This window comes from Lithobates pipiens, unplaced genomic scaffold (genome assembly GCF_037356315.1).
Source record: "Lithobates pipiens isolate NorthernLeopardFrog02 unplaced genomic scaffold, aLitPip1_a1.2 Scaffold_13, whole genome shotgun sequence".
Lineage (NCBI taxonomy): Eukaryota > Metazoa > Chordata > Amphibia > Anura > Ranidae > Lithobates > Lithobates pipiens.
Genome location: NW_027507718.1, coordinates 99,202,172 through 99,215,192, shown reverse-complemented (window position 1 = coordinate 99,215,192; position 13,021 = coordinate 99,202,172). Strand labels below are relative to the sequence as shown.

At 42.9% G+C, this 13,021-nt stretch overlaps 1 protein-coding gene across 4 annotated transcripts in view; it reads left to right on the top strand.

Annotated features, from left to right (window-relative positions):
• The first annotated feature begins 1,334 nt into the window (after positions 1-1,334).
• The window catches only part of SNX30 (sorting nexin family member 30), a 93,441-nt gene continuing 81,754 nt past the window's right edge, over positions 1,335-13,021 (top strand). The window contains exon 1 of one of the 4 annotated variants that reach the window (XM_077475324.1): positions 1,335-1,881. In XM_077475324.1, coding sequence (XP_077331450.1) covers positions 1,699-1,881 — 183 coding nt within the window. In that variant the 5' untranslated portion in view covers positions 1,335-1,698. The remainder of the gene's footprint in view (positions 1,882-13,021) is intronic. The other 3 variants (XM_077475326.1, XM_077475328.1, XM_077475325.1) reach the window with 3 other exon arrangements.

The following is a 13,021-nucleotide window of genomic DNA, read 5'->3' as shown; positions in this document are numbered from 1 at the left end:
GTATTTTTCATGCACTGGAACGCTATAAAAAACGCACTTGAATGCACCGGAAGGCACCAAAAATGCACTGGAAGACACATTTTTAAGGTTAAGAAAAAAGAGGGGGGAGAAAATGCACTGGACTGCATCAGACACATCAAAAAAACACTGGAATGCATCACAAACGCACATGCAGAAAAGCACCTGGAATGCATCCGGACAGTGTTATTATGGCGTGAACTGGTCATAAGGACGTGTGTTCCAATGCATTCCAGTGAGTTTTTGTTGCTTTTTGCAGCGTTCCAGTAGTTCAGTGCAGGAAAAATGCAGCATGTTCTACTTTATTTTTCTGGAACTGGAACACACTGAAGGGAACTATTCCATTAAAAACTATACACAGTGGAACCTTGGATTATGAGCATAATCCGTTCCAGGGGAATGCTTGTCATCCAAAACACTTGCAAATCAAAGCGAGTTTCCCCATAGAAGTCAATGGAAACAAAGATAATTCATTCTGCATAGACTTCTATTGCATGCAATACCTTATGTGCCCAGAGGTGGGGGGTGCTGGAAAACCTCAGAAATACTCGGGGACAGCTTGGCTGAACTCGGAAAGCCTAGGAAACACTTTTAAAAGGCTCCGAACCATTCCGAGTGTCCCCGCACCTCTGGCCAAATGTGGTGCTGCACACCACATTAGCTTGAATTCTGCTCATTTTGCAAGACAACACTCGCAAAGTGAGTCAGAATAAAAAAAAAAAAAAAGTTGCTAGTCTTTCAAAACGCTGGTTAACAGCGCTACTCATTACCTAAGTAGGTTCCACTTTAACCTACTTTCTATGTGCTTTTGATGCAGAAAAAAAACTCACTGGACTGCATGTGGTGTGAGGAAAAATGCACTGGGCTACATCAAGAACGCACTGGAACACATCAAAAACGCGCATGCAGAAAAGCATCTGGAACGCATTTCTATAGTGTAAACCGGTCCTGAATCATACAAAAAAAAATTGTACGTTTAGTTAAACGCTTTTAGCACTGTTGAATTCGATATTCATCCAACAAAAAAAAGAATAATAACGGATTATCCAATCGTGTGTATATCACATACGCCCCATGTGTGTGAAGCCCAAGCTGTATGCATTTTTGATGTCCATTTGAATGACAGGATAAATAACAGGATGTTTGTGAATGATATCAGGACCATTCGGTGTTATAATGACAAGCAGAGATATAAGAAAAGATGACACTTGGAATGGCCTGTCATGAGTGATGTGTGGGTGACCATGGCAGTGCCTCCCGGGAGCTCTTCCTGTATGAGAGTGGATCACAAGCACTTCCGGTGGTGATGGCGGGGTTACACTTCCGGTGAAGTCACCCACAGTGGGAGGGGGGTACGGTCGGGATGGAGGAAAAAAAGAGAAAGCGAAAAAGGAGGAGTCTCGGGAAAGCCTGAAGTGGCACAGCTGTTATTTGTGGTGGATCGCGCCCTCCGAGGTTTCCCCATAGAGTTGACAGGCGTGACCCCCTCCCACCCCACCCCTGATTACATCTCCTCCGAGATCAGCATCCTGGGAGGATCGGGGGTGTGAAGGAGAAGGCACGATGAGTGTGAGTACATAGTGTGATTAGGAGGCGATCCCCCTTCCTTCCAGTACACATCATCTCTATGACAGCGGCATCTGGTTGCTAAGCAGACCCCCCCCCAGCCCCCGCTTGGCCATGTCAGGTTCCAGCACTCCCAAGTCCTTGCCATCCTCCGGGCAGAAGGCTCTGCATGACATCAAACATCCACTCAGCTGCTCTCCGGGGGCTGAAGAGGAATCGGGGGACCTAGGAGTACTTGTCAATGACACCCCCAGCCCAGACTTACCCCACACTGATCCCAGCAGCATAGCAGATAAGGTAAGTGCCACAGACATGGTGCTGGGGTGGGCAACAGTTACCTACAGCGGCAGTGATCACAGGGCACCATCATTTATTATTCCACTGTTTGAGATACTGGAGCTGAATATGTCCTGTTGCTTCTAGCCCTATCACTATGCTTACCATACACTATGCAATCTGATTGTACAATCGCCTTTAGATCTGCCAACAGTTATGTCATGTGTGGGCCTGTATGAGTAAATTGTAGAGGTTTGTCCTCCTCCTTACATAGTTTTGGTCAATTTAAACAAGATCAGATTGAAGCTTGTATGGTCACCCTAATGCTAGATTCACACCGATGCGTGCGGAAATCGCAGTGATATCCACACTTTCCACAGTGATAATGTGCTGGGCTGCCACTTTTTCTGTGTGGCACCACCCCCCACAAAAATGCTAAGGTGGGAACCTAGCGTAAGGCCTCGTGCACACTGGGCAATTTTCTAGCTCTCATTTCCTCTTAGCAGAAAAAAAATGATTGTAAACGGGTTTTGCATTTTTCGGGCACATGTAGCCGCCTCAAGCATTTAGACATTAATTCATTTCATTGGCCAGAATAATAATTTATTCTGGCCATTGAAATGAATTAACACTCAAGCGCTAAATGTGCCTAGTGTTAACATGCAATTGCACATGCCAAGCATTTTTTTTTCTTTGTTTTTTCTTTCTGGCAGAAGGTTTTTATTTATTTTTTGCCTCTAAACTCCTCTAAAAGCCTATCTATGCATAGATACATAGGCTAACATGCAGCAGCGTTTAGACCAGGGATATGCAATTAGCGGACCTCCAGCTGTTGCAAAACTACAAGTCCCATCATGACTCTGGGTGCCATGCTTGTGGCTGTCAGGGTCTTGCTATGCCTCATGGGGCTTGTAGTTCTGCAACAACTGGAGGTCTGCTGATTGAGACCCCTGCTCTAAACCAGGGATATACAAACTGGCAGCCCTCCAGCTGTTGCAAAACTACAAGTCCCATCATGCCTCTGCCTGTGGGAGTCATGCTTGTAACTGTCAGCCTTGCAATGCCTTATGGTAGTTTTTGCAACAGCTAGAGGGCCAGCAGTTTGAGACCCCTGGTTTAGAGGCAATGGGAGGGGGGGAAAAAAAACCCCTCCAGACGCCCCTTAGGAGCAACAGAAAAAACATCCAGTGTGCATGCGGCATATATATTATATTTCATTCAATCAGTGCATAGTTTTAATCAAATCGATCTAATCCACAAACTATTAAAGTTATACATTTTTTGATTGTGGAAGACAGGTGAATTAGAAGAATACAGGCTGGAGTGAGGTTCTTCTCAATGTATCGTCATGTGATAAGCAAAGACGAGCGTTTTCTTTTTTTGGGACCTGCACTTGGTTCTGGAGATGAAAGTAGGATCTGGTCTGGAGCTTGGATATTGTTCCCTGAGTTATTTGGCCAGGACGAAATATTATCAATAGTTTTACATCAGCAGCGCTTTGTTTATGAATCATATTCATCTTTTGATCGATCGGATTATGGGATTGAATGGTGAAAACAGATGTGATCATCAATAACCTTTTTAACAATCAATCGAGATCCATTCCCCCATATGTGGCATGTTGTTTGAGATGTTGACTATAGATTTTTTTTTTTTTAATTGTTCAAAAAAGAAATTGATAATTTTATTGAAGTGTGGCCACCAATAACCTGGCCATACACTATACAATCAGATTGTACAATCCCCTTTTAGGTGGCTAGTAATGCATTTGAGCATGTTTTGGATCTTAGTCTGAACCCACCCAACTGAGTCCACCAGTTATCTGCATCACTAGTATGAACCAATAATCTGCAAGTTTTAAAGGATAAGTTCCCCTTTAAGAAAAAATAAATAAAAGCATGTTTTTCACAGTAAAAAAAAATGGCGCATTTACTATTTTATTTTTTTAATTTTACCAGCCTTCAGCAGATCACTGGTCCCATGCAGGACTCCTGCAGACTGTCAGTGTAAGCTGATTTTTACATTGGATGGAAGAATCAATGAACTACCACAGCGCTTAACAGCACTCTGGTAGTTTATTCGCAAAGGATGTCAGTACTTGTCGATTCATTTTACAGAACTCTCCAAATGAATGACGTGGTTGTGTGGGCTCTTTTCAAAAAATGACAGCTGGTATATGGAACCTCTCCCTGTACTGCTGTAGCAGAAACATGCCCCTAAAAACGGGTGGAACATATAACATGTTGAACTTCTCCTTTTAAGGCTGGGTTCACACTGGTGCGATACAACACTTGTCCTACTTTGGATCCGACTTTGTCCTGCGACTTGAAGCTGACATACGTCTGACTTTCAATGAACAGGAATCTGACTTGGATCCCCGCCTATACCAGGCACTTATTGGAATTGGGGGGGGGGGGGCCCAGATCCCAATCCCTCACCCTATGTGAATGAGTATGGGGTACATTGTTTCCTACCCATTCACCTGGGGGAAAAAATTGTCAATAAATAAAACACACTAGACACACTAGACAGGTTTCTTAAAATTAATTTTATTAGGCAGCTCCGGGGGTCTCTATCAACTTCTCTGCTCTTTCCGGACTCTTCGCCCACTCTCCGGTATTTTCTGCCAGGCTCCTCTGCTATCTTCTGCTCTTTTGCCCGCTCCTTTGCTAGTGGTGGCCCGGTCTTCTCTTTTGTTTTTGTCGTCTTCTCTTCTGATGTTGACTCGATTCTCTCTCCCGTAGTAATGCCTTGTGCGCGGTGTGCAACGACTTATATAGGCATGGGACATGGTCACCGAGTGATGTCACCTGTGACCCCCACCCCTTATGACATCACCGACCCATCATGCCCTGGGCGGTGACGTCATAAGGGGGGGTCACCAGGTGACATCATCTGGTGACCCCATAGGTGTTTTTCTGCTTTTTAAAAACCCGGGACTTTCTGCCTGAAAAAAATACGCTCAAGTGTGAATGCAGCCTTAATGGATTCAGACTTTGGGGGCCTGGGGCACTTCAGGTTCAGTGGGCCGGACATATGACAAAATTTGCATTTGAAAGACCGCTGTGCAAATACAGCGTGACAATAGAGATATTGCAACAACCACAGTTTTATTCTCTAGGGTCTCTGCTAAAAAAAAAAAAAAAAAATTTATATAATGTTTGGGGGTTCCAAGTAATTTTGATTTTAACTTGAAACCAACAAGTGAACTGTCAGAAAAAGGTTTAGTCTTTAAGTGGTTAAACTTCCCTCATTTACAGACCAAAGTTGATTCCTTTTGATCTAAAGAACAAAAGGTTACAATGTTTATAGTTAGCCCAGCAGCTGAGGAATGTTGTGAAACTTGGCAGACTGCCTGTTTTGTTTTACCGGTATGTTTTATTTTGGCAGCTGTCGGCTTGAGCAGGGAACTCTGCATAGAATCGGTAAAATGCTTTAAGATCGCGAGGGGGAGAGAATCAGGATCTCGATTTAACGATTAATCGTGCAGCTCTACAATCAGAAAAACATACGAAAAAATACCTCTTTTGAAGTGTTTGCACGATAATCTGATTGTTGGTACACAGCTTTCGAGAGCCAATCGGCACAAGTCGGGTAAAATTATCCGATGGGACAAGCACGAAAATAGTTTTTTGTGCGAAACCAGATCGTATGATTTTGGTTTTAATCAGTACAGTTTTCTCCGAAAATACAATACGTTACATCACTTCTGAATATTTTTTATTTTTTTTCTGTCGTATAAGAATTTTTGTGACTTTAGTAACCTTTTCATTTTTAAAATGAGACTAGCATGCAAAAAAAAACAGACGATCATTCATCTGATAATCTCATCATGTGTACGGGGCTTAAAGGTGCCAGCGCCCATCTGAATGAGGCCTTTCTTTCCATGGAGTTCAACTTTAATAATAAGCACAGGGTGTGCTTGGATGTAGAAACTACTGAACGTGTAATGGTTGTTATGCCAAGAGATTAGGAAATACAGATAGTGAGCTATATGATTGTGACTGTTTGACATGCCATTTGAAATGTTGCCACCCTCTCTAGTTCCCAACCTTCCGTTTTTAGAAAGTACATGCAAATTGTTGCGTGCTTCAAGTATCGGCTCAGTTGACTCTGTTTCTCAATAACTTCTGTCTATATTGTCTTTAGGTAACAGGTGTGAGAGCTGAACTGGTTAGATGAACTTTTGTTTAAATGAGCAAGTTCGAAAACTTTTATCAATCTTTTTTTTTGTGTTGAAAGTGTCATATCATTCATATCTCCACACAGTAACATGGTGCATTGTACTACAGTGCGGTGATATGTGGTGCCATCCACTGCGCTATGGCCTGCATTTGTACACACTGCACCACACATCACACCAGCATTGTGGTGTCAACAGTTCATATAAGCAACAATTGTTTTCTATGTGCCCTTGTGGTGACTGAGGTTTATTCAATGTGGAGAAATACCAGTCACCGCACATTGTGTGAATGAGCCCACAGTATTGCAGTCTTAAGGAGACTGGGGAAAAGAATAATTCCTCTTGCCTGCAGCAGAGTTATGACTTTGTCTCAGCATAGGCAGAGTCACTTGAATGGATGTCTAGGACTGCTTTGCAAGGCCCCTTTCACACAGGCACCTCTGTTTGGCGGACTTGCTCCTCTGATCCCCACTGAGCAGGTGGATGACGGGTCCATCTCTGCTCACTGTGCAGACGTACAGAGTCCCATTCTCCTCTATGGGGAAAATGGATCCGCCTGTCCGTTTTTCATCCGATATCCCCAGATAGATGGAAAATAGGACCACCATCCGCCTGGATTTTGCGGACGGGTTTGGATGATTGGTGGAAGGAAATCAGGAATTTCTGTTGGATGAGTGCCTGTGCCAACTAAATTTATGTTGGTGAGCTGCTAAATGTTCCTGAAAAATTACATTTAGACATTCAAAGCATATCTAAACCTAAGAAAAAAATAAAAATTAAATAATGTATTGCATCACAGCTTACCAATTCTTAGATATGATGGCTCTATTTTAGGGCATATATTTTTTTTTTCTTAATCGACTAATTTTGATTAATTATAACACACATACATATTCAACTACTTTTAGCTGATCTCCTTGCATTGCAACTCTCCATTACAATCGCCCGATACTAGTTCGTTTCCACAATCCAGTTTTGAAATTCAAACACTAGCACTCACGTAAGTAATTTTTTTTGTCCACAGTAGCGTGACAATCCCTCCACCTCCGGTCTAACTAATCACTCTCACCTTATGGCATGGACCTCTGTGAAAACAGGTGGTCATGCAAGTGGGTATCAAAAGGGTTAACACAGACCATAAACTTCTCTCACGTCTCCTTAGATCTCAGCAAGGACGCCAGGTCATGGGTAGAAAGAAAAGATCTAAGTGCTCACCGCTTAGGTATAAGATAAAATTTTTGTGTTCAAACACAAACTACTCACAGAAAGATGATAAAAACACAGCATGTAAAGCCAACAATTGTTTATTCCGGAGGACAGCAGCGGGTGACATCATGCGTAGCTCCTCCCCCATACGCGTTATGTTCATTCAGAACTTTAATGTCACTGGACTCCTCCCCCCCCTTCCCTTCGTTAGCAGACAGAGGCACTTGGGGAAGGGGGGAGGAGTCGATGTCCGTGACGTCACCGGATCTCCAACGGAACTCCCTAAAGACCTGGAAGCTGGCAGAGAGGTGAGTACCGTTTGATCAAAAATATTAATCGAGTAATTAATCTTTAATTTCTACAGCCCTACTCCATTTGATTTCTTTTTTTTTTTTTTTTTATGTATTTTCCTTTTATTCTCACCTGGTGATCTAGCCATTAAGTCTGCTATTTTTCAACTTTCTTTAACACACCAAGCTGTCCAGACGAAGTGTCAGTTACAGGGTTGAGACAAACCATTTACCACTGACCAAGGTGCTTACAATAATCAACTTTTTTTTAATTTATGTAAAACCTTTATCCCAAAAGGAAATCAAATGTGTGCTGTAACTGCTTTTTAAGTTTCATTTTTAGTCCCTTAGGCTACATTCACACTTGGATGGGGAGAACGTGTACAAAATCGCAGGCTTTCCTGCAACATACAAAAACATGCATCCCTTTTGTAGAAATGCGGTGGTGCCATTAATTCCTAATGGAATACATTGTGATAAATTGCCATGCCGTGTTTTTTTTAGTGTGACATGATTTTAAAAAGGGTCAGGCACTTCTTTTGCGTGTTTCTAGCGCGTAGGGTAGCCCATTGAAATTTAAGGACTGCCTAAATGCCATGTGCAGATTCATGCAAAAACGCACCTGCATAGGTATGAATGGAGCCTTACAGGTCTGTCTCCATCTACTAGCCCATCTAAATACATGTTACAATGGGACCATACACTTTTTGTACAATAAACTGATCAAGTTGTAGCTTGTGTGCTGAGCTTTACACTGTCCTCTCCAGAGAGTGCTGCTGTCTAAGCCCAGGTTCACATTGCTGCGATCTCAGAGATCGCACGTGATTCGCACCCGCACCGCAGGTGCCCATCACATGCAATCTCTGAGCAATGCGAGTTCAGCCATACATTTGTATGGCTGAACTCACAGAAAATAGTGCAGGGACTTGTTTTTCCCCGCACTAGAATCGGATCACATGGGTGTTCTCATCTATGCGATCCGATTCTTGTGCGAGTTAACAGTTTGCACTGTGATCTGTGAACTAATAACACCTGCAGCAGTTCGCACAAAGGAGTGTGAACTGCCTGCGGGAGAGGAGCGATGCGGGAGCCAGCTCTGTAATCGCGTTGGTTCCCGCATCGCACTAGTGTGTGAACCCAGGGTCAGGGTGTCTCCTTTTGCTCCTCCATAGTTAGGAGACACCCTAAGCCAGGAAGGGTGTTACTGACCGGATCACCAGGTGAAAATAAAGAGGAAAAGCCTAAAAAGTAAAATGAATGCAGCCACTTCACAACAGTGTGGCTTTGAAGTCGCACTACTTCAAGCGACTTCAAAGCTGACTATTCAGTGCTGTTTGACACTCTGTGCAATTTTAATTTCACAGATGTCAATATTATTTGCAATGGAGTTGAAAAAAAAGTCGCAGCAACTCTTAAAGTTTCCTGCACTAAAGTCACGCTGTTTTGAACGGTTCCATTCTTGCTAGTGGGGGTGCAACTTGTCGTGCAACTTTGAACTCTCAAGTCGTATAACATGTCGCACTAGTGTGAACCAAGGTTTAAGGATTGGTAAAATAGAATATCATATATATATATATATATATATATATATATATATATATATATATATATATATATATATATATATATATATATATATATAATATATATCTAATAAATAAGCACAGTCATGTTCTGTAGTAGAAACACAAACCACAGACGGGGGGGCAGGCACACTCTAAAAATGCGTTTTACATTCAAGATGGTGCTGCTATGAGACCGCAAACAGAACAAAATAGATCACAGCGCATGCTTACAAAAATGACATTCAAAACACCTGAGCATATTCAGAAATATGGGGATGTGGTTACACCATACGGCCATATAATGCTAAGCCCACTACTGCATCGAAGTACCCCAGTATTAGTGGGTCCTACACTATTCATAGAATGGAAGGTCCTGCATCTCAACCACGGGAGACAAACTCCTCTTTATGGTAGAACTAGGACTCATCCTATAACACAGGTGGACACTAAGACCCCTTTCCCACTGGGGCTTTTTTCAGGCACTTTTGGGATAAAACTAGCGCCTGTAAAGCACCTGAAATATGCCTCCCCTACAGCCCCAGTGTGAAAGCTGGAGTGCTTTCACACTGGGGAGATGCGCTGGCAGGACGTTAAAAAAAAAAAAAAAAAAAAAAAGTCCTGCAAGCAGCATCTTTGGAGCGGTGTATACATCGCTCCTGCCCATTGAAATAAATAGGCACCGCTGCCAAAGCGCCTGCAAAGCACTTTGGCAGTGGCGCTACACAAACTCATTTAACCCTTTATTCGACCGCTAGTGGGGTCAAATGTGCATTGCTAGCGGCCTAATGGTGCCGCTAAAACTACCAGTGTTTTTCCATCAACGCCTGCCCGTCCCAGTGTGGAAGGGGTCTAATAAGAGGTAATGAAGGGGGGATGGGGTGCTCCGGCCCAAGGAATCTGGTGAGGACCCTTACAATATGTTCTGTAGTAGTTCAGTTGACCACGTTAACTGCATCTCTCCTACTTCTGAAATGGCAGTGGTCAAAGCACTGCCAAGATTACAGGCATCTAAATTCTGGATGCCTCTATTCTGCTTGTCTGCACACATCTACAGACGGGGATCTTCAATCAACTGTAAGGGCCGGTTCACACAGCGGGCGATGCGAGGCGACACGACTCGCCTCGCCTCGCTCCCGCAAGTCGCCCCCGTTCTGTACAATGGAACCGTTCTGAGAGGAGCGACTCGAGTCGCTCCGACTCAGAAAAAAGGTTCCTGTACTACTTTCGGGCGACCTCGGGGCGACTTGCATTGACTTCTATACAGAAGTCATTTGCAAGTTGCCGCCGAGGCCGCTGCAGGTCGCGGCGAGGCAAGTCGGAGTCGCCTCGCCTCGCCTGCAGTGTGAACCGGCCCTAAGACATACGTCTAATGTTTTTATGGAAAGCATCTGCTGGATTTCCTGAAATTCCTTTTCTCTCTCTCTCTTTTTTTTTTTTTTTTTTTTTTTTTTTTTATTTATTTTTTGTGACTAGGTTCCACCTAGTATGGAAAGTTGATGAATCCTACTTTTGTTTATGTATTTGTTTTATATAGGTCACCTAACCAGATAGATCAGTAATTTTAATGTAAACCTGCCAAGATTCTTATCTTGTCTTAGGCTGCCTGTAGACCTCACAGGGTAATTGGATGTGGAGGTATGATCCAACCACCAGGGGATCTTTCTTATGGATGATCTTTCCCTAAACATGCACACTCGAATTGTCTGAGAATACGTGTTCATGAATATGGGGGTGGAAAGACTACACACCTGGTAAAGACTTAAATCAGGGCTACGTGAAATTATGGTCTGGTATTGGTTGGTTGGAGATCTCTGGCTAGATCAACTGATGCTTGTAGACTTAAAGCATCCACATTAAAAAGGTGGAAAAAGTTCTGAAAAGATTTATCTTTGGCTCATTTTTTTACATCCCAGGAACCTGACATTTTTAACAGAGGTGTGTAGACTTGTTATATCCACTGTAGTTGTAAACCCTTCCATATATCCAGTGAAGTGAGTGGCCTCAGGAGATACACATAGGTAAAACAAATCCTTCTACATATACAGTATTGTACCTGTTCATCTAGTCTTCTCTTCTTTACAGCAGTTCAAAGCTTGTATGAGCTGTCAGAAAACAGAGGGCAGAGAGGTGAAGTTACATAGGTTTTTAGTTACAAGAGCTCTGAGAGCTGATTGGAGGCAGGGGACACACCCTCTTTATACAGAGCTGAGGCTGTCAACCACAGGCTGTGCGGTTGAGCTCCATCCCTGAGGGTACCCTCAGCTCTCTTTTACTGTACATAGACTGGAATGCTATTGAAATCAGTGGGTTTGCGAACTGTCTTGTGACTTTGCGTCCAAAGTTGCACTAGTGGGAATGGAACCTTGCTTCCACCATCATGTTAGGTCTGTTGGTTTTAAGCTGTCTGTTCACTGCAGGCTGAACAAAAAGAAATCAAACCGATTCCTGCATCCACACTAACACCCACATGGCACATTTTAGTTGGTTCATAAGAAACCAGACACAATTTGCACTGTGTATGGCCAGCTTTAGTATAGTTTATAGATTTATTCTATACTTTCTCCGCTCTTGATGTAAAAGGATAGCAAAGTAATCAAGATGAAGAACACAAATCGTATATAATTTTTTATTTATTTTTGGTACAAATGGGGACTTTATAGTGATAAAACAAAGAAATGTGCACGTATTTCAGAGCTGTACTGCAATGGACTATGGGAATTGTAGTGCACATGACCGAAGCTAATCGTGCTTTGCTCTTTCTAAACCAGTTTAAGTGAGGGGGAAATGAGTTTCTGGAGCTCACAGAGGACATTACAAGGAGGCAGAAAAACACACTAATGCTGCGTATACACGGTCAGACTTTCCAACTGTGTGATCGGAGCTTGTTGTCGGGAATTCCGACCGTGTAGGCTCCATCGGATAGTTTCCATCAGAATTTCCATCGCACAAAATTTGAGATCTGGTTCTTAAATTTTCCGACAACAAAATCCGATCGTGTGTACACAATTTCAACACACACAATTCCAAGCATGCTCGGAATCGAGCAGAAGAGCCACACTGGCTATTGAACTTAATTTTTCTTGGCTCATCGTACGTCACCGTGTTCTTGACGTTCAGAAATTCCGACAACTTTGTGCGACCGTGTGTATGCAAGACAATTTTGAGCCAACGTTCGTCGGAGCCATTTTGAGCCAACATTCGTTTGTTGTTGGAATGTCCGATCGTGTGTACGCGGCATAAGAAACAATTGAAATAAACTTGGATTACAGGGACATTAGGTAGTGGATGTATATGGATTATTTTTGAAGAATTATGCTGTCATTTAGTGTCACTTTAAAGGTTAACCCAAAAGAATATTTAAAGTCTCATGTTTAGTAATTTTGAAGAAAAATAAAAATGTTATACTTGCCTGCTCTGTGCAGTGGTTTTGCACAGAGTGGCCCAGATCCTTCTCTTCTCGAGTTCCTCACCAGCACTTATGACCCCTCCTTCCTGTTGAGTACCCCCATAGCAAGCAGCTTGCTGTTGGGGCTCCCAAGCCAAGCTGCAGCTCTGTGTGTCGATTCGGACACGAAGCTGCGGTTTATACCCACCTCCTCTCTTTCCTCATTGGCTAAACTGACTTTGACAGCAGTCTCAGCCAATCAGGAGGGAGAGGTCGGCCTGGACGGCTGAGGCACCCGTGCACATTGTGAGATTGAAATGGGGCTCAGGTAATTATTAGGGGGACTGCTGCACACACAAGGTTTTATATCTTAAGGTATTAAGATAAAACAAAAAAAACGGCTGCCTTTAGAACCTCTTTAATTCTATTTGCCATCGGTTTATCATCTTATTTCCAACTTAGAATCTATTGGGTCTCTCTTTATATCTTTTGTGCATTAAGATAAAAAGCCTTCTGTGTACAGCAAAATAGG